General features: G+C 39.0%; 4 protein-coding genes across 9 annotated transcripts; 3 read left to right on the top strand and 1 right to left on the bottom strand.

Annotated features, from left to right (window-relative positions):
* Positions 1-1,604: 1,604 nt before the first annotated feature.
* On the top strand, positions 1,605-5,534 carry sfrp2l (secreted frizzled-related protein 2 like). The gene is made up of 3 exons (XM_015022493.1): positions 1,605-2,399; positions 3,375-3,455; positions 3,625-5,534. The coding sequence occupies exons 1-3, from the start codon at positions 1,874-1,876 to the stop codon at positions 4,038-4,040; spliced, it is 1,023 nt and encodes a 340-aa protein (XP_014877979.1). The 5' UTR covers positions 1,605-1,873; the 3' UTR covers positions 4,041-5,534.
* A 1,746-nt stretch (positions 5,535-7,280) lies between these two features.
* Positions 7,281-8,457, top strand: tomt (transmembrane O-methyltransferase). Its single transcript, XM_015022503.1, has 4 exons — positions 7,281-7,614; positions 7,713-7,909; positions 7,995-8,117; positions 8,192-8,457. The coding sequence occupies exons 1-4, from the start codon at positions 7,302-7,304 to the stop codon at positions 8,387-8,389; spliced, it is 831 nt and encodes a 276-aa protein (XP_014877989.1). The 5' UTR covers positions 7,281-7,301; the 3' UTR covers positions 8,390-8,457.
* A 1,035-nt stretch (positions 8,458-9,492) lies between these two features.
* Positions 9,493-14,895, bottom strand: anapc15 (anaphase promoting complex subunit 15). Of its 5 annotated transcripts, none has more exons than XM_015022563.1 (5): positions 14,877-14,895; positions 11,828-11,949; positions 11,688-11,747; positions 10,573-10,713; positions 9,493-10,476 (listed from the first exon to the last, which is right to left on the bottom strand). In XM_015022563.1, the coding sequence occupies exons 2-5, from the start codon at positions 11,945-11,947 to the stop codon at positions 10,429-10,431; spliced, it is 369 nt and encodes a 122-aa protein (XP_014878049.1). In that variant the 5' UTR covers positions 11,948-11,949; positions 14,877-14,895; the 3' UTR covers positions 9,493-10,428. The 5 variants fall into 5 exon arrangements, with proteins under 5 accessions (XP_014878049.1, XP_014878042.1, XP_014878024.1 ...); XM_015022556.1 differs by lacking the exon at positions 14,877-14,895 and adding an exon at positions 12,161-12,779 and having other exon boundaries at positions 11,828-12,013; XM_015022538.1 differs by lacking the exon at positions 14,877-14,895 and adding an exon at positions 12,151-12,779 and having other exon boundaries at positions 11,828-12,013.
* Positions 13,306-16,372, top strand: folr (folate receptor). 2 transcript variants are annotated; one of them, XM_015022515.1, is made up of 5 exons: positions 13,306-13,396; positions 14,577-14,707; positions 14,805-14,993; positions 15,775-15,910; positions 16,035-16,372. In XM_015022515.1, exons 2-5 carry the CDS (start codon positions 14,579-14,581, stop codon positions 16,307-16,309), a joined length of 729 nt encoding a protein of 242 aa, XP_014878001.1. In that variant the 5' UTR covers positions 13,306-13,396; positions 14,577-14,578; the 3' UTR covers positions 16,310-16,372. The 2 variants fall into 2 exon arrangements, with proteins under 2 accessions (XP_014878001.1, XP_014878006.1); XM_015022520.1 differs by having other exon boundaries at positions 13,316-13,396; positions 14,559-14,707.
* Positions 16,373-18,122: the final 1,750 nt, after the last annotated feature.

Consider the following 18,122-nt stretch of genomic DNA (forward strand, 5'->3'; position numbering starts at 1 on the left):
GGAGGCAGGTCCTCACTCGGAGGCAGGTCTTAACTCGGAGGCCGGTCCTGACTCAGAGGGAGGTCTTGACTTGGAGGCCGGTCCTAACTTGGAGGACGGTCCTGACTCGGGTGCTGGCCCTAACTTGGAGGCAGGTCTTGTCTCGGAGGAAGGTCCTGACTCGGAGGACAGTCCTGACTCGGGTGCCAGCCCTAACTTGGAGGCAGGTCTTATCTCGGAGGAAGGTCCTGACTTGGAGGCAGGTCCTCAATCGGAGGCAGGTCTTGATTCGGAGGACAGCCCTGACTTGGAGGTAGGTCCTCACTCGGAGGCAGGCAATTGAAAAATTGTATAACCTTGTAAATAATTATTGGGTTGTCACTTTTTATCATCTTAAACACCAATTATCTAGCTAAATCATCACTGCCTGAGAGAAGTTGAAAGATATCTCCACATAGTTTTCTTTCCATCTTGTCAAAAAAGACAATCTATGTTCTTTACTTCTTCCCAGAGTTTAGGAGCAAGCTTTTTCTGGACAGATAAAGTGTGCTTCATTTTGCAAGCGGCATATCTAGCTCTATGACTGGACTTATAAATCAATAGCCAAATAATTTTTTCCACCATATTTCTTTTTTCCTCTTTGGTTCCACGTTTGAAACCCGTCTCTTTCGCGTCCCTCAAAAATCGTTCAGGGTCCATACCTGCCTGAGTATAATCCTCACTCAGGCAGTTTTCATCTGAGTACAAGTCCTCAAGCCCTAGTAATCTTTTAGCTAACATTAATTGCATCCAACAGCATTTGAATTCAGTTGGTTAGTTTGGTTGAAAAACTTTGCAAAGTTCTTTGCGTTTTGCTGGTTTGCTGCCATAATTCTAATATCATTACATTTTATTTTCAGCCCCTTAATTCTATTTACTAATTACATTTCTGACAGCCTATCTCATATAAAAAGCTTGAAAACGTATTATTAGAAAAACAAATAACAGTGAAACTTACAAATGTCCAGAAAGAGAAATAGGAAACACTCCATGAAAGACGTAAACTCTATTATCACCTTAAGTGATAATAGAGTTTGATTTATTGGTTTCATAAGAAATGAATCTATTTTTAATTACATATTTAGATGGTTGATGCAATTGAGACTCTTAAGATTTTTTTAACTGATGACAGTAAAAAAAAACTGTGCAAGTAAGTGTTGACCACATTGCTCTGGACAGATTAGACAAAGTTGAACTTTTTTAGCTACATACAAAAGACACAATGTTAAAATACATTCTACATCCCTACTCCCTCCCCAAAACTTTATCCACATGGTAAATAGTGATAGTGTCATGCTGTGAAAATGCTTGTCAGCAGAAATAGGAAATACTCTGACGTAAATCCAGAGTATTTCTGGTAGAAAACCTAGAAGCTCCAAAAAAACCTGAGATTGGGGAAGAGGTTCACCTACCAGTAGGATCACAACTCTATACATGAACAGCTCCTGTAGATCAAAGCAAATTGCCCAGTTTTTATATAAAATTTATCTGTAAAACATATTGGAAACCACATATTTATATTGTTTTAAAAATCTGCTCTATCACTTGAAATCCCATTTAAGTTTGTAACTGCAACATGACCAAATGTGAAATAAGATAAGGTTTAGGAATATTCCCAAGGCACAGTATTTGTAGCATTTATAATGAGTGTGATGTGCTTAGTGTTTACTGATCCAGTAGAACTGGTCCTGTTAAGTTTGAGTCAGTTAGTCTGATGGGGTGGGATGATGACTGGGAGGCGCCTGCCCTCTAATTACCCCCTGTTTCTACCAAACACCTCTTTGTTTACACCCTAAGGAGAGTCAAGTCCAGGCAGTGCTGCTAGCTGCGAACATTTCACTAAACTACCAGAGCCATGTCTGTTTTTGTGCTCAGCTCTCTCATGCTCTTCAGTGTAGTTTATGCCTCCGACCCTGCGGATCCAGTTCTGCTCGGACCTCCAACCATCGGGTTCAGCTCTTCGGTCCGCTCGGTTTGTAAGCCTATCCCCAGCACGTTGTCTCTGTGCCAAGGCATCGGCTACCGGCGTATGTGGATCCCCAACCTGCTCGGCCACGACTCCCTGAAAGAGGCCCAGCAGCAGTCGGCCGCCTGGCTGCCGCTCATCTCCAAGCTGTGCCACCAGGACACCAAGAAGTTCCTGTGCTCGCTGTTCGCCCCGGTGTGCTTGCCGGAGCTCGGCGGGCCCGTGAGCCCCTGCAGGAGCCTGTGCGAGGCCGTGCGGGACGGCTGCGTGCCCGTGATGAGCGCCTTCGGGTTCCCCTGGCCCGAGATGTTTAATTGCTCTCGGTTCCCGAGCGGGACGGAGCTCTGTATCCCAGCAACCGGACAGCTGGAGGAGCGGACTGAAGAGGAGGTCAGGCGCGAGGAGGAGCTGAAAGGTACAGCGTCTTTAGCATATTCCTACTTTTAACTATAACTCTAATTCAAACAACACATCACACAGTTTGAGTTTTCACGGCACCGTTCTGTAGACTTTATTTGTTTACTGGCTGCATTTCATTTTAATGCAAATTTAGCCCAAGTCAGTGGTTCCCAATATCAGGTTCGGGTCCCCACTGGGTGTCGCGATTAAACAAATGTGGGGCCTTAACATCTTTCTTACAAGCCAACCTAACAGATATAGACATAAATGAACGACATTTTCCTTGTTATTATGTTAATAGTGATTAATTGATACTGCTGTTTCCATTTGGGGTTTCTTCGGTCAGGTTGAGATGTTTGGCTGAAATTTACATACTAAACAAGCCCTGACAACGACTGTGATCATTGTAATCCGTACAGATGGTAGGCATTAACGATAAGTCAAGTCAAACCTCTGGATAATTATGTCTCTTTACTGAAGTGGCTGTGTTGCACAGGTCTGTGTGGATTCTGGAAAAAAAGTTGAGATTTCTGATCGCTGTGACGTAATTTATATCTTGCTTTTTACTCAATATTAAGTAGACAGCTTACTTCCTATATTTATAGAAAATTGGCCATTAGCAGTTTGGGTATATTTTTGAGTGGTTGAGTGTCTACAACCTCTCATTTCAATAGGAGAAGCTAAAAAGGACTAAAATAAGTTACTTGAAATTCCATCCAAAATGTTATTATAACATGAAGATTGTATATTTGTTTTTCTTTGATTTTTTTTCTTTACTTTTTATTTAACTACACGTTTTTACATAGAGTTTTTCTTGTAGTTGTATTTTTTTGTCTTTATGTTCTTTCATGTCATTTTGTTTCTTTGCCTGTTTTATTGATGTGACCACTGAATTTATTGCTCTGGAGATGAAGTCTGTTTTCATCCTCTGTTCTCTGCCCCCACTGCAGACAGCCAGAATTACAATCCTGTTTCTCTTTCCCTTCCACAGGGAGTATCATCTGTGATGCCTGCTCTCTGACTGCTGAAGGAGAGTCTGACATCCAGGAAAACTTCTGCCACAGTCCATACGGTGAGGAACCAACGTAGCCTTTCAGAACATTCCTCTCCTTTTTTATCCAGGAAGACTTGAATCGTTTTAATGTGATGTTTTTGCATAGACATTATACATTTTTAGATCAGAAAGTTGTCTGAAGTGACATTTTAGAAACAGCATTAAAATCTCTCCTTCTACGTCACAGCTTTAAAGATGCGTCTGGACAGTGTCTCAACAGTAGGAGGCGACCGTCAGCTGGTGCCTGTGGCCCGCAGCCGCATCCTGAGGTGGGCAGGGGGAGGTGCAGAGAGGGCGCAGGAGTTTGGAGGCGCAATGACCCACAGGGCTCTGTGGCTGCAGGAAGGAGGCTGTACTTGTCCCGGCTTAGACTTGGTAGAGACAAACAACAAGCAAGAGCAAAATGAGGAGCTGGTTGACAAAAAAAAGGCAAAGAGAGGAGGAAGGCTGGAGAACAGACCCCAAGATGGATGGTTCCTGGCCCTAGCTCAGGCTGAAGAAGGAAGACTCATTTTGACTCGACTCGTTAAGTGGACCCGAGAGGACAAAGAGCTAAAGAAGTTCATCAGAAGTCTTCTGAAGAAGCCTTGTCCAGAGCTGTAAACAAGTAGCCGTTTCAGTTCGCTGCAGAATGGAGCCGGTATGCTATTAGCAGTAACATTTTATATTTATTTGCCTAAATCTAACAGACACAACCATTCCTAAATACTACAGCTGAGAAAAAGAGAGACAACATCACAAAAATATTCACCCTTAAAGACTGAGTAGATACTCCCACCTGGCATAAGTTGTATGACACCCTTAAAATTTTGTGATTTAACTGCTAGGGATTATTAAAATTGTAAATATTCAGAATTGGATTTGTATTCTGATGAAGTTAGAATTTAACCCATTTTCCATTACAGCGGACATCATGCATTAGTAGTCTTTTAATTGATTTTGAGAATATTCCAACTGGAGTAATTGTTTCTATAGTAAAAGCTTATTTTGACGATAACCCATAGTTTTTTGTGAATAAAGCAATTTATTTTATTAATTAGTTTGCTTTTTTTTTGCATTACCACATCTTTTTCTAACAAGGTAGGCATATTTACATGACAAAAAGACTTAGAGGAAGCGAAGTATATCTAATATCTAAGTTGAATAGGTTTGGTGCAAGAAATAAATGTAGTAACAATGAATCTGAAGATGGGCAGTAAGGATGCTGAAGTAGTTTAAGTAGCTGATGATGCTGAGGATGCACTAGCTGACAACTCAAGGACAAAAGTAAAAAAACTTTAAACATAAGAAAGCATAAAAAAAATACCTTCAGTGTGGGAAGCTTGTTTTTGTGTTTGTACTGACAAATGTGTCCATTTCCTATTCCATTTAGTGCAATAAGCAAAACATCTGCTGGTTTTGTTAGAAATGTTAATTATTGAAAAGGCATAGTTCAACAGGGGGCCTGGGGAGGATCTGAAGAGTTAAGGCAAGAAACTAAATGGCTGAGGGGACAGAAGCATCAACAGAGGAGAACATTTTTTTATGACACTGAACAACATTAGAAAATTGTAAACTATGAGGCCGCTTTTATCCTTTTCACCGTGTGAAATGGTATTAGCTCTTTTTCACATACACATTTCCAGTTCTAAATGCATGTTTCCCATGTTTTGAAAGTATGAAATAATAATAAAAAATATATATATCTGGCGTTATCAGTTTTCAGTTCAAGTTGTCCACAGCCTGATTGTTACACAATTCAGACTTGCAAGATGCTACTTTATTTGATTTGTTATGTTTTAGAAAACCTTTCAACTCTGAAGAATGAGACATAGAGCTGTATTCTGATTGTTGGCAGTTTCAACTATTTGTGGTGAAGTTGCACAGGCAGTGATGGTGATGCAACGTTTGGAAAGTTACTATTTCACATCAAGTGTAGCCTTTCAACGACAATGTTTGTGGAGTTTGACTTGCATGCAGAAAGAAAATATCCACATCATAAAGAAATTCTCAAGTCATATTAATTAACTTTTTTCATCCAATTTGTATGTATCTCACATAGTTTTGCTATGTTTGAATATTCCCCTCTGTATTTAATTAAACCCCATCAGTGTATTATTACATTTTGTGTTATAGTTTTGCATGAATTTTCTGCTCATTCTTTTCTTTATCTTTCCACCATGACTCAGTGAAGACAGAAATTGGACTCCACAGAAACACACCTGTTGATGTTAACTTGATATATCGGTTTCATGCCGCCTCCATCAGTATCACTGTCTGCTCCTACACACATAATTTGCTCTGGTTTAGATATCGGCAGATGGGGATCTAACACGTCTCATTATAAAAGCAGACAAACCGATGTTTCAACTTTACGTTACCTTCATTAAAACAACTGCCAATAATCACGGTGTACATGCTGTCAGTCACGTGATGCATAAATTATTCAAACTGCAGAGTGTCCGAGCTTCTCAGATACAGGTGCATTCCTCTCCTGCTCAGCTGGTCTGCTTCTTTTCACTTCTGTTTAGTGAAGAGTCACTGTTCTTTAGAAAACAGGTAAGTTTTTCTTACTATTTTCATTTGAACATTTGTTATTTGCATACGATCCACAGCAGAGAGCTTGTGGATGCAGTTTGAGAATGGTGGAGCATTTTATTCTCATAGACTTAAGAATGAAAACGTACGATAAATTGTCTCAAAAGTTTATAGAGCTTTGTACATTAAGCCGCCAATCTCAGAAAAGGCAAGTAAATGGAAAGTATTTCAACATAATTGTTAATTCAAATTAATAGTTCTGTCATTTAAAGACTGCAATAAGTTTAGACAAATCATCTTGCTTCTGTAAAATGAATATATAGTGGAAATAATTGCTTTAGTGGCTCAAAATAACAGATAGATTCATAGAACAGTAAGTCATTGTTGTGTAATTTGCACACATAAGAATGTTGATACAGAAGCATCCTTCCGTGATACTTTATACATTTTTAATATTGTTCAGCTAAGTATATAGTAACTTGCCAAAAATATAGTAGTTTCAAAACAAAAATCAATTAATGAGCCAATAATAATAACTATAGAGTTTTTTTGTAGTGATATAGGTATGGTAATATTACTGGAGCTGATATAAAAAGGACTACATTTCTTTTAAGTAGACAATTTGTAATTAAAGCTGTTGGAACATTTTGCTAATCCAAATTGTGACCATGGAGTTTAATATTTATTTATGAAGAATAAATATGTAGCGCTATCTCCAAATACTATTGGTTGTAATAGTATTTTTTGTAATAGCTCTTACAACAGATAACTGTTCAATATGTACAAATGATCGTAGTGTTATTTACACAGCTGCCTTGAAGCAAGTTTGCATGTCGTCTGTGTAGAGTCTGTCATGTCCACACAGGTCACAGGTCATTCCTATTATATTCAAAATGGTGGCAATACAAAAGTTACGCTCTTTTCTACAAGGAACAAAATAACAAATGGGTCATGTATTTTGATTCCCAAAGTTTTGGTTGGACCTCTCCTTATTTAGAAACTCAGTATTCGGTAACACTTTATTTGAAGGGGGGTGAATAAGACTGACATGACACCTGTCATGAACATGAATAAGCCTTCATGAATATTTATGACTGTTGTCATAAAGCGTCATTCGGTAAATTATGACACTTTTAATACAAAGCTGACATTATTCAAAATGTCTTTGATATGACAACTTGACATTAACCAATAAATCATTACTGTTTAAACTTTACCTTTAATAAAATAAAGTTACCTAATTTTTAAAGTGCAATCAGTAATACTTTTATAACAAATTCATATCAGAGTTGATATAGAGTCCAGTCCAAGAGTTGAAGACCGCTGTCAAAGAATAAATGAGATTGCATGACACTTCTAATAAAATGTATACATCTCCCGTTTTCTTTCTCTTCAAGGATGGTGTCCCCTGCTATTGCTTTGGCTTTTCTTCCCCTTCTGCTGACACTGATAATCAGGTACCGCTACTACTTTGTGCTGTTCTACCGGGCGGTTCTGGTTAGGATTTGGAAGGACTGTGTAACCGGTTTGAGCCGAGAAGAGCGTGCATTCCAGTACGTTCTGACTAACTCCACACCTGGGGACCCAGACAGCATCCTGGACGCCTTCGATTACTGGAGCAGCAAAGTGGAGTTCATCAGCAACATTGGGCCTAAAAAAGGCAGGGAATCCGTTTACTTCAGTGTGCATGAAGTGTTGATGTGAAGAACATTCTGAGTTCATACCTGCTAGAGCTTGTGAGTGTTTTTTGATGTTTAGGTAAGATCCTGGACCGCCTTCTGATGGAGCAAAGCCCTTTAACAGTGCTGGAACTGGGAGCTCATTGTGGATACAGCACCGTGAGAATCGCCCGGGCTCTTCCTCTTGGGGCCCGACTCTACAGCATAGAGATGGATCAAGGGAACGCAGCCATTGCTGAGAAAATCATCCGTCTGGCAGGATTTGACGATGACACGGTGAGACAGCAGGAAATGGCCAGCTACTCGTGAAATCCCCCTTAATGCAAACTTTTTGCTCTGTGTCATCTATTTGCATCTTCAGGTGGAGCTCATTGTGAATCCATCTGATGAAGTAATACCTCGGCTGCGGTCCGACTACAACCTGGAGAGGCTGGATTTTGTCTTCATGGACCACTGGAAGAAATGCTACCTGCCTGACCTACAGGTAGTAGATTAATAAATAAACAGCTAGTAGATTAATAAAGAAACATTAACATTGTTCCATTCTGTTTGTTTCAGTTACTGGAGGGATATGGTCTGCTGGGAAAAGGGTCTATGATTGTGGCTGACAATGTGCTGTTTCCCGGGGCTCCAAAGTTTCTCCGATACCTCCGGAAATGCGGCTTGTATGAGTGGAAGATCCACCGAGCCACGCTGGAGTACAGCAAGGGCATCAGGGATGGGATGGCTGAGCTGATCTACCAGGGAATTAAATAAAATTTACTTTACTGTTGGAATACATGTTAATAATGACAGAGAATAATTTTATAGCAATTTTGTTAAGAAAACTGACAAAGTAAAAATGATCTGATTTATGACTGATTATGTTATTGGGATTGTGCGTGACAGACAAAGTAGCAACTGATGGGGGAAAAAAAGTGATTAGTGGTTCTAAAACGCTTTAAAAATGTTATCTCAAAATTGAGTTGTGCCTTTGCAGTCAGCCATGTTTGCTCTCATACTTTGAAATAAAATCCAGTGTAAGCAAATGTCTGAAGGGGTAATCTAGGCTAGTAGCTAAAAGAGGGGACCAGTAGAAACTATGCTTATGGGACAAAGACAATATGTGGAAGAACATGCCCAAGTCAGACGAGGCTAAAATTCTTCTTAATAGCTTACATGCAAAACTAACTTTGCTGACCACCATACTCACAGGGAAACATGGTAGTGTCAGCATCATGCTGTGGGAAATCTTTTTGGCAGGGAATGAATTAAGCCAAACACAATACTTCCTGGACAATCCTGGAAGGAACTTTTTTTTGTCAAAAGACTTTGACGATGTGACATAGCTTCACCTGCCAATGGGATACTGACCATAAATATGCTGCTAGAGTTACAAAGAAATTATTTGTATCAAAGCATTTTTTTTCAGTTGAAACTTAAATCCAGCTTACTTTTAATATCAGAACTACTTTTTTCTAGGTAAATGAGGAAGGCATTCTATTTTTATACCTAAGATTTTATTGAAGATGTGAAACAGCATTAAAAAGTGAAGCTTTCTGTATCCACCCAAATATTCCCCAACGAGCAACGAGTCATTGGAGAGTCAGTGCTAATTAGTAAATTAGATTTCAATCTGTCAATCATATTTTCATACTAGTGTAAACTGTAGAAAAGTATTTTGATTTAACTCTAGCATTAAAATCAGGATTGAAAACGCCAAGACCAGAGATAAAATAAATAAAATCTTTCAAATAAAGTATATGTTACTTAAATGCACTTTGACATCAGAGCTCCTGTAAAACTTCAGTTCACTGGCCCAGCTCCAGAAATTAAACACCGAAATAAAGAAAGTTAATGTTGGACTCTCACCAGAGAAGTACAATTAAAATTTTTTCCAGCCTTTAAACAGGATTTACATAATCCTGACCCAATATTAGACATTTTTAACATTTATCCCAATAAACAACAAGAAAGCACTAATAAAATACATAGCTGTTTAATTTATAGCAAATAAAATCAAAAATACAAATAGAACAAAAAATAATCTCTCAAAAAAGTGAATCTTTGTGATGACCTTTAACTGAGACCTGTAACTTTAATCAGAGCATTTGTTCCCAGCTGCAAACTATAAAGATAAGAGAGCTGAGAGAGCATTCTGTCTGAACACATTACTATTTTACAATATATTTTTTTTTTTTAAACCTTCTACTGAAGGAGAGTTTACAACCGCAATTCAGTAGCACTGCAATAAAAGAGAAGTGGACTCTTTTTTTTTTTTTTCTTTTAAAGATGGGCTGTTTTTACAGGTAAACTATTTTGCTGACCAAAGCAATATTCCCTGAATCAGCAATTCAGAACATCTCCATAGCACATGACTTAAGATATGACCAGGTCAAAGTTTAAATGGCAGATTGCTGGATTGAGTGTGTGCAAAACAGTCCCTGGGTCTACGTCAGGGCACCTGACAGGTTTGGAGCAGCTTTAACCAGATTGATTGGTTAAGTAAGCCTGCAGTTAAAAACAAGAAATGCGGACCAATGGCAGTATTTATACACAAATCTCCCATCTCTGAGTGTGTTCCAGGCAGCAGACTTCACAGCAATGTCCAACAATGTCTACAGCTTTAAAAACTGATGGATCACAGCTTAAGATTCACCTGAACGCTCCCCTGAAGTATCTTAATGTGTTTCAACTAGATTTTCATCCCAGGTGCACAAATATTAAAACATATCTGAGTCACAGAGTGGTTAGGCATCAGTCACATTTTTGGTAGCGAGTGTAAATCCAGACGCCGATTGCGACAGAAAATTGCTTTAAATCATCCACTGGTCCTGGTCTTGGTCTGCTCCTTCCATGTCCACCTGACCGAGGGAAACAAGGGCATATTTATCTATTTTGGGTTTGATTAGAACAACAAGTGATGGCGGTAGCTACATTAAAAGGTTAAATTAAGGTACCTCATTGATCTCGCCGTCATCAGGCGACTCGTTGTAGTCATTCATCTCGTCCATGTCCTGCATGTCTTCTTCATCTTCCGAGTCTTCCTCACTGTCTTCCTCATCCTCATCATCCTCTTCCTCCTCCTCCTCATAACCTGCCTGCATCCATCAAATAAAAACTACAATGAACTTAACGATTTATATCGCTTCTTGGACAGCTTTCAAAAACATCTAACACCAAGAGATCTGAAAAGTGTTGCATGCATGTGCATGGACGCCCCCTGAGTTTGAGCCATCCTTCACCACAATTACAACTTCAAGCTTCCCCAACTTCAACTTTTGGGGTACATCTCTAACCCTCTGTGAGCATCTACAGACTCAGTTTGTTGCTCCTTCTTTTCTGCAAAAAACAGCTCAAGTTCAGACAGTTCAAATGAAGAGCCACTGTGAGCTACTGCAACAAAGACAACCAGCTTTCGTGTAAACATTTATTTAAAATCTTACCATGTAATCTCAATTTGATTCCAGTCTGGACTAACATGTGGACATGCTTAATCTAATTAATGCTATTGTAGCTCTGGCTGCATATTTAAGGACTAAATCTCCTCTGCCCAGAGCATCTTCTTCGACATTTTTAGCATTGCATGGCTCGGTGGAAAAGAACCTGCCCCATGTATAGGAGTAATGGTCTTCTACCCAGAAGTCCCAGGTTCTATTCCTGATCTATTTGGTGTGTATCCTCCCCCTTCCTGCCAAGCTACTAATAATGAAAGCCATTAGTGCTTTATATATTTATATTAAGAGTAAAATACACAGATATGGAATCTATTTGCTAATAAGTGGTTTCAAAAGATAAATGGTTGCACCGGATTCTATTTGGAAGTTTCATAATTTCCTTCCACTTACCAGTTACAGGTAAGCACAACCTTATCTTGGTCTACCACAGAAAAATCTTAATAAAATACATTGAAGTTGTGGTTGTAATGTGATTTAAAAGAGAGAGAGAGAGAGAGAGAGAGAGAGAGAGAGAGAGGGAGAGAGAAAGAGAGAGAGACAGAGAGAGAGACAGAGAGAGAGTGTTTTATTCACGCTAGGAAACCACGCAAAACGGTTTATTCTCAGCCTGCGATTACCTCAAAAACAGGTTTCCCGATGGGCATTAAGTTGTTGTCTTTCTCCGCGATGCTCTGCAGCTGAAGAGACCAGAGATCATAAGTTTAAAAACACGGGAACTGGGAGCAGGGAAGACAGGAAGCAGAGTGTGAAGGTATACCCAAGTTTGATGTTGCTGCTCCTGCTGCTGCAGCTCCGTCTCGTCCACGCAAGGTCTGTCCAGGTTGAACCACAGAGACTCGGTGACCCGCGGGAGCAGGGACGGAAACAGTGTCGACATGACTCTCAGAGAATAAGTCCAAAAACAAGTCAATGTGACTCTGGAGCTTTAAATCCAGAGCTCGCCCTGAAACACAACAGCAGCACAAAGACTTTTTAAATTCGGGAATATAGTATACTATTTTAAATAAAAGATTTAAAGAATCATTAGAATACATTCAAAACCATAAAGGATAATATTTTCAGGGATATTAAACTCTGTACCTGTCAGTATCTCGCTGCTGCTTCGAAATAATTCAAACCAACGAAAACCGGAAACAAGCGGTGTTCATCTATAAAGTCCCCCTCAGAAGTGTTCCGCTTGCGTAAAAAAATACCTTAAGCGCATGTCCCAACAACACCAATACAGAAGCAAAATTTACATTGTTCTTCAAACAATGGCTTATATCTTTGACTCAATGACGCTAAGAAAACGTGAATCTAGTATCGTGCATGTTTGTGTAACTTGTAATGGAAATGTAAGAAAACGGAGAGCATACAAGCTTCTTTCCTCTTTGTTGTTTGAAGCATGATCATAAATTCAGACTTAATTTGTACTCATCTGTTATTAACCAGAAAAAAGAACAGTTCAACACTCGAAATTTCTCAAAATGTCAAAAATAAAGATCAAATATCTACTTGTATGATACCCCAAATATAAAACAATGCACAGAGTTTTGGTTCAGTCAAGTTTGGTGTTGATGACTGACAGCAAACAGAAGCTCATGAGCTTTCAGAAGAAATTACTGTAACTGACACTGGTACAGGTAATCCCAAAGTTGCTACCATTAGCAGAAGCTATTTTTACATGACAACATGTAAATGTGTGTTGAGTGTACTCTCATCCCTGACAAATGAATGATACGAGCCTCAAGACATGTTCAATTTTTTTTTCTTTTGAATGTTTGCCTTTCTTTGTTTTTTTTTCCACCCACAGTTTATAAGATTTATGGATGTTTATTCAGATCTGATAATATACAACATCTGCTGTAGCCCAAGTGACTTCACATGTTAAAAACATACTGTGAATTGTTAATATTTCATCTAAACCAGCTACTCACGAGTGTGGCAAAAAGATATCTGGAATGCTTCTTTTTTCTTCTAATGACTCACCATGCTATTTTATGTAAGTTTTTCAATCACATGTAGGTAGGAGAGGGCGGATGAACAACCTTGAGGTTGGCCAAACTTTCTCCTACCACATGTAATAAAATCTCAGATTATCACACACTTCAGTTTTTGCCTGTTCTTGCTATTTCCTACAACTGTGACCTAGACTTTGAACTTTGGAAACAAATTACTTACTAGTTATGGAGGGATTTGTCTTCATCCACACTCCACTCAGGAAGCTTGAGAGAGGAGTGTTCAATGTATGTGCTTTGAATTTCCTGTTTTGTCTTGAGAAGTGTGCTCGAGGTTGACTGGGGATAAAGTTTTACTTGATAATTTTGTCAAGACAGAAACTGAAAAGGTAAAAGAGATTTGTTCTTTATTTCTTTCGACTAAGTCTAAAAGCAAGACTCTTTGACACTATGAAAGAAATTGTGATATGTTTAGTCTATGGTAAAAGTTTTGATTTTGTATCCTGAGAAAAGACTAAACTGTATGTGTGGTCTCCATATGTAGCAAATACCCTATTTCTAGATATATAGGGGCTAATACAGCACAGCAACGTTATTTAAGTCCTGATTGTTTTCCATTGCTAGAAATATTACTCACAGTAATTGCAGTTGTACTTTTGTAAAAGGTGATTCTACAAAGTTTTGGCATTAGTATGAATGGAAATTAATGTCACACTTTGTAAAACAAATTTTAAAAACCATTTATAATTTCCCTTCGACTTCATAATTATGGAACAGCACTAAACAGCAACGTCTCACACTCTAGAAAAAAAAACAGATAGCAGCTTTTGTACTTAGTATCAGTACTAGGGGCAGAGGCTTGAAACGATTCAGTTATATTACATAGAAAATAATGTATTTTTATTACAGTTTGATAGTGTTCAAAAACTTAAATATCTTTGCATGCTATTGTGTATAGCAGTCTGAATTCAACTCAGTAGGTGATTCCCTTATGGTTTTTAACTTAGTCACAACTCCACTTCTAATAAACGTTTAGCTTGTAGACTAATATTTTTTACTGTATTGCCAAATATATGATACAGGTGTCCTGTGGCCTTGAGCAGTGGCCGTCCCACTTGTTCCAGCAGTGGGAATATTTAGTCTTACGCTCTAGAAAAAACACAGATAGCTACCTCTGTATATCAGTAGTAGGGGTAGATGCTTGAAAGGACTTAGTTACAGGTATGCAGGTGGAAGATTTAGATTGAAAATAAAATATGAATACAATGACTAAAAGTGACAAATGAAGGCAACCTAAATAATTCACATAATCTTAACATTACTCTGTGCTAACAAGATTAAAAAAGAAAACACAAAGACATGTGCAAGGAGTGAAGGAGGAACTACAAGTTCTCTTAAAGTTAATTATGAATACAAATTTTAATTCTTTCTGGTAATGGTTTAAAAATGGGTAGACATCCCTTCAGATTAAGCTGGATTTTTGAAAAGTACTATTAGCGAATGGCTGCTGCTTTCGTGTTTTCTTGGCCACGTGATAACAAACCTCCACAGGTTGTTTTCCCTCTACAGCCATGCTGCTGTTCCTGGGCTGTCTGCTCACCCTTTCCAGTGGCGCTCTGTGTCTGGACCAACTCAACATGTGCATGAATGCAAAACATCACAAAGTGGAGCCTGGCCCTGAGGGAGCACTGTACGGTCAGGTTAGGAAAAACATTCAGGGTGTTACTGACGTTGAACAGCAAAGAAGGCTATTTCAAGCGGTAACTTCAAGTCGTGATGTAACATCCTCTTTTGCAGTGTGCCCCCTGGCGTGAGAATGCATGTTGCACTGCTAACACCAGCGAAGAGGCTCACAATGACAACTCTTACCTGTATTATTTCAACTGGAACCACTGCGGTGCTATGAGCTCCAAGTGCAAGCAACATTTCATCCAGGACACTTGCTTCTATGAGTGTTCCCCACACTTAGGACCCTGGATACAATCGGTGTGTATTGTCGAAGTGTGTCTGTGAGATAGCAACACTAGATGGCAGCAAAAGTATTTGACCAAAAATGGTAAACTTGAAGTTCATTTTAAGCGTCTTGTTGGCTCGAATTAGATTTATGAAAAATACTTTACAGATTAATTGGATGATGGTGAATGTCAAGTTCATTTTTAAACACATTTAAAACTGTCTAAATTTAAAAAGTTTAGAGTTATGCACATAAAATGAGAAAATGATCCAAGAGTGGAAAAAAAAAAACAGCACAAAATAAAGATTTACATATGTTTATTGGAAAACGTTTTCCTGATTGTTTCTAAAGGATTAAGATTATGTGAGAGGAATGGTCAAAGGGTCCCGACAGCATTATATTGGTTTTGGTCATTTTGGACTCAGAGCCATCTGTGATTTCAAATAATTCAGGCAATAAAGTAAGGCATTAAGAGTGGCTGCTTTGTTTTTATTCAGAGGAGATGATATATCCAAGAACCATGTATGAGATGAAATTGGATGTTTCATTAAAGTTTATTCAAATGACAGGACCAGGAGTCAATCTTCACAAAAAGCTCAAATACTAATTGTGAAAACTACTTAGTCTGTGATTTATAAAAGAAAACTTGAGCTGACTCCATGGTGGGCTTTAAGACCAGACATAAGTGAAATTTTTCACTCATGTAATTTTATTAAAAAAAATAACTGATTTACCAGAGAACACTGATTTATTTGCAAAACTCATGTGTTGTGAAGAATTCTGTTATAGAAGAAGGTTGTCCCTTGTGTTTAGGCAGATGAAAGCTGGCGAAAGGAACGGATCTTGAACGTGCCTCTTTGTAAAGAGGATTGTGAACAGTGGTGGGAAGACTGCAAGGATGATTTTACTTGCAAGACAAATTGGCACGAGGGATGGGATTGGAGCTCTGGTAAGATACACGAGAAGCAAAGAGCACAGACATAGAACAATATGTTTGACTATGTGTACAAATGAGTAACTTCTTTGTATTCCTTTATGTAACATTTATGCATGTCTCCACATTTCTCTCACAGGTATCAACAAGTGCCCTGCAGGCAGTCAATGCAGAAAATGGACTGATATCTATCCAACACCCAAATCCATGTGTGAACAAATCTGGTCCAACTCTTACCTTTACACCACCCTTACCAAAGACTCTGGTCGCTGCATGCAGCTTTGGTTCACAGGATCAAACCCCAACAAGAAGGTGGCCGAGTACTACCTCAACACCGCTCAGCGGGGCCAAAGTTTTCCCGTGACAACGCTACTCTTCCTGACTGCCACGTCTTTCTTTGTAACCATCTTCTAGCATGACCCTGTTGCCATATCTTACATTACAATAGATTCAGTAATTAAAGTGTTTTGAGAAACATTTTTCTGAGTGTTTTTTTTTTTTAAAGATTGAGCATGCTTTTCTTCTTTTTCAGTCGTAAAGGTGACTGGCAAAAAGCAAAAGAAATACGTCACTGCCACCTTCTATTCCCAAATGTGGCCCAAACACCTATATGCTGTTTATTAAGCTAGAATGTTTGACTAAATAAAAAAAATGCTTAATAGCATGATATTCCAGGCTTTCAGTTATAGTATATATAAAATTTTCCTGAACTCGTTTCATTCAGTTCAATTCAATTAAAAATACTTTATTGATCCCAAAGGGAATGACTTTATTCAAAGTTCTTCAAAGAGTTGTTGAAGATGCTGATGGCAGTGGGCAGGAAAATTGTCTGTAGCAGTCAATATGACAGCGAAACAGAAGAAGCCTCTGATTGAAGACACTTATGACAAACTTATGAAGAGAATGCTTAGGCTTCTCCACAATTTTTATTTTATGTAAAATTCTTCTTTGCACCATAATCTCCAGTGGTTCCACAGTAGTCCCTAGAAGAGAACCAGCCGTCTTTCACGAAGCTGAAGTTGGTTTCCAATTCCAGCTTCCAATAGCTAAAGGGCGATTCCACTTAATATTTAAATACCTGTGTAGGGGCTGGTCCCTTGGTAACTAACCCTAGTCAAAGCACCCCGGATGAATGTCTAAAGCCACTTTGTTGACATAAAGAATATCAACAATTCTAGAATCAGTCCGTCTCCGGTTGGGAGGGGAGCCTTCCGCGACTGGGCCGGGGCGTGGCCAGACGATGGTCAGCCTTCTCCGTTCGCGCACAGCATGTTCATGGAGAACGTGGTGCTAAATGACCCGCAGATGACCTGATTATAGACGGTCGGCAAGTAGATAGGTCAGTCAAACTTTATTAACAAACCAGCATTCTGACAACTATCCCAGCATGCACCGCGCGCTTCTTCTTCTATGGGCGAAAATGAAGTCGGCGGCTGCTTACCGTAGTTGCCAGACCTGTTGTGGCTCAATATTGGTCCATATATAAGGCGCACCGGATTATAAAGCGCACTGTCGGCTTTCGAGGAAATTGAAGGTTTTTAGGTGCGCCTTATAGTGCGGAAAGTACAGTATTTATTTTCCTCAACCACCACAACTTCTTCTCCCATTATGGAAATAGTTTAATTCTAGAATTGTGTTAATTCTGGCATTAATGTTTTTGAGCCTCCCAACTAAAGGCAAAACCTCTAAGTCTTCCATCCTTATTCTGTAACTCCAAATCAGCTTGGTTCATCACTGATCATTTTCTTTCCTGTTTTGGAGTCTCAGGGCTATTCTAGGCCTTTGTATGTGGAGTTTGAACACTCACCTGGTTCTAGGAGGGAACTCCTGCTTCTTCCCACAATCTACAAACAAGCACGTTATTTTAATTGGCCCATTCTTCGTGGTTGTGTGTCTTTCTGTTAGGATTGTGACATACTAGCAACGTGACAGGATGTGCTTCACCGCTCACCCACTGACCACCAACCCCTGTCTGTTGCTTTGTGGAGCACCAGAGCCATCCACCACACCAGCATGAGTTTGTCTGAGCAATACACCAGACAGTGGGTTTTTAAATCACTTACTCTGAAACTGAAAGCTTTGTTGATGTTAATAATGAATGAAAACAAAAGACACAAGAACCAATACATGTGTTTACGATTAAATGGGTTTTTTTTTTTTTTTTTTTTTTGGTGGTTACTGCTGTCAACTTAGAACAAAAAGCTTTCACGTTCAAACATTAAGAGGG

This window comes from Poecilia latipinna, unplaced genomic scaffold, assembly GCF_001443285.1.
Source record: "Poecilia latipinna isolate Pla-1442-1.1 unplaced genomic scaffold, P_latipinna-1.0 Scaffold87, whole genome shotgun sequence".
NCBI lineage: Eukaryota > Metazoa > Chordata > Actinopteri > Cyprinodontiformes > Poeciliidae > Poecilia > Poecilia latipinna.

What these genes read in the sequence shown, in the direction of transcription:
- tomt (XM_015022503.1), top strand. Translation starts at nt 7,302, where the DNA reads ATGACACTTCTAATAAAATGTATACATCTCCCGTTTTCTTTCTCTTCA. An exon ending in CAGGATTTGACGATGACACG is followed by an intron (nt 7,910 to 7,994) that starts GTGAGACAGCAG and finishes TTGCATCTTCAG; the next exon opens with GTGGAGCTCATTGTGAATCC. An exon ending in GCTACCTGCCTGACCTACAG is followed by an intron (nt 8,118 to 8,191) that starts GTAGTAGATTAA and finishes TGTTTGTTTCAG; the next exon opens with TTACTGGAGGGATATGGTCT.
- folr (XM_015022515.1), top strand. Translation starts at nt 14,579, where the DNA reads ATGCTGCTGTTCCTGGGCTGTCTGCTCACCCTTTCCAGTGGCGCTCTG. An exon ending in AGGGAGCACTGTACGGTCAG is followed by an intron (nt 14,708 to 14,804) that starts GTTAGGAAAAAC and finishes CCTCTTTTGCAG; the next exon opens with TGTGCCCCCTGGCGTGAGAA. An exon ending in TAGGACCCTGGATACAATCG is followed by an intron (nt 14,994 to 15,774) that starts GTGTGTATTGTC and finishes CCTTGTGTTTAG; the next exon opens with GCAGATGAAAGCTGGCGAAA.
- anapc15 (XM_015022532.1), bottom strand. Translation starts at nt 13,255, where the DNA reads ATGAAGACAAATCCCTCCATAACTA. An exon ending in TCGGGAAACCTGTTTTTGAG is followed by an intron (nt 10,714 to 11,687) that starts GTAATCGCAGGC and finishes TGATGGATGCAG; the next exon opens with GCAGGTTATGAGGAGGAGGA. An exon ending in ATGACGGCGAGATCAATGAG is followed by an intron (nt 10,477 to 10,572) that starts GTACCTTAATTT and finishes TCCCTCGGTCAG; the next exon opens with GTGGACATGGAAGGAGCAGA.
- sfrp2l (XM_015022493.1), top strand. Translation starts at nt 1,874, where the DNA reads ATGTCTGTTTTTGTGCTCAGCTCTCTCATGCTCTTCAGTGTAGTTTAT. An exon ending in GCGCGAGGAGGAGCTGAAAG is followed by an intron (nt 2,400 to 3,374) that starts GTACAGCGTCTT and finishes TCCCTTCCACAG; the next exon opens with GGAGTATCATCTGTGATGCC. An exon ending in CTTCTGCCACAGTCCATACG is followed by an intron (nt 3,456 to 3,624) that starts GTGAGGAACCAA and finishes TCTACGTCACAG; the next exon opens with CTTTAAAGATGCGTCTGGAC.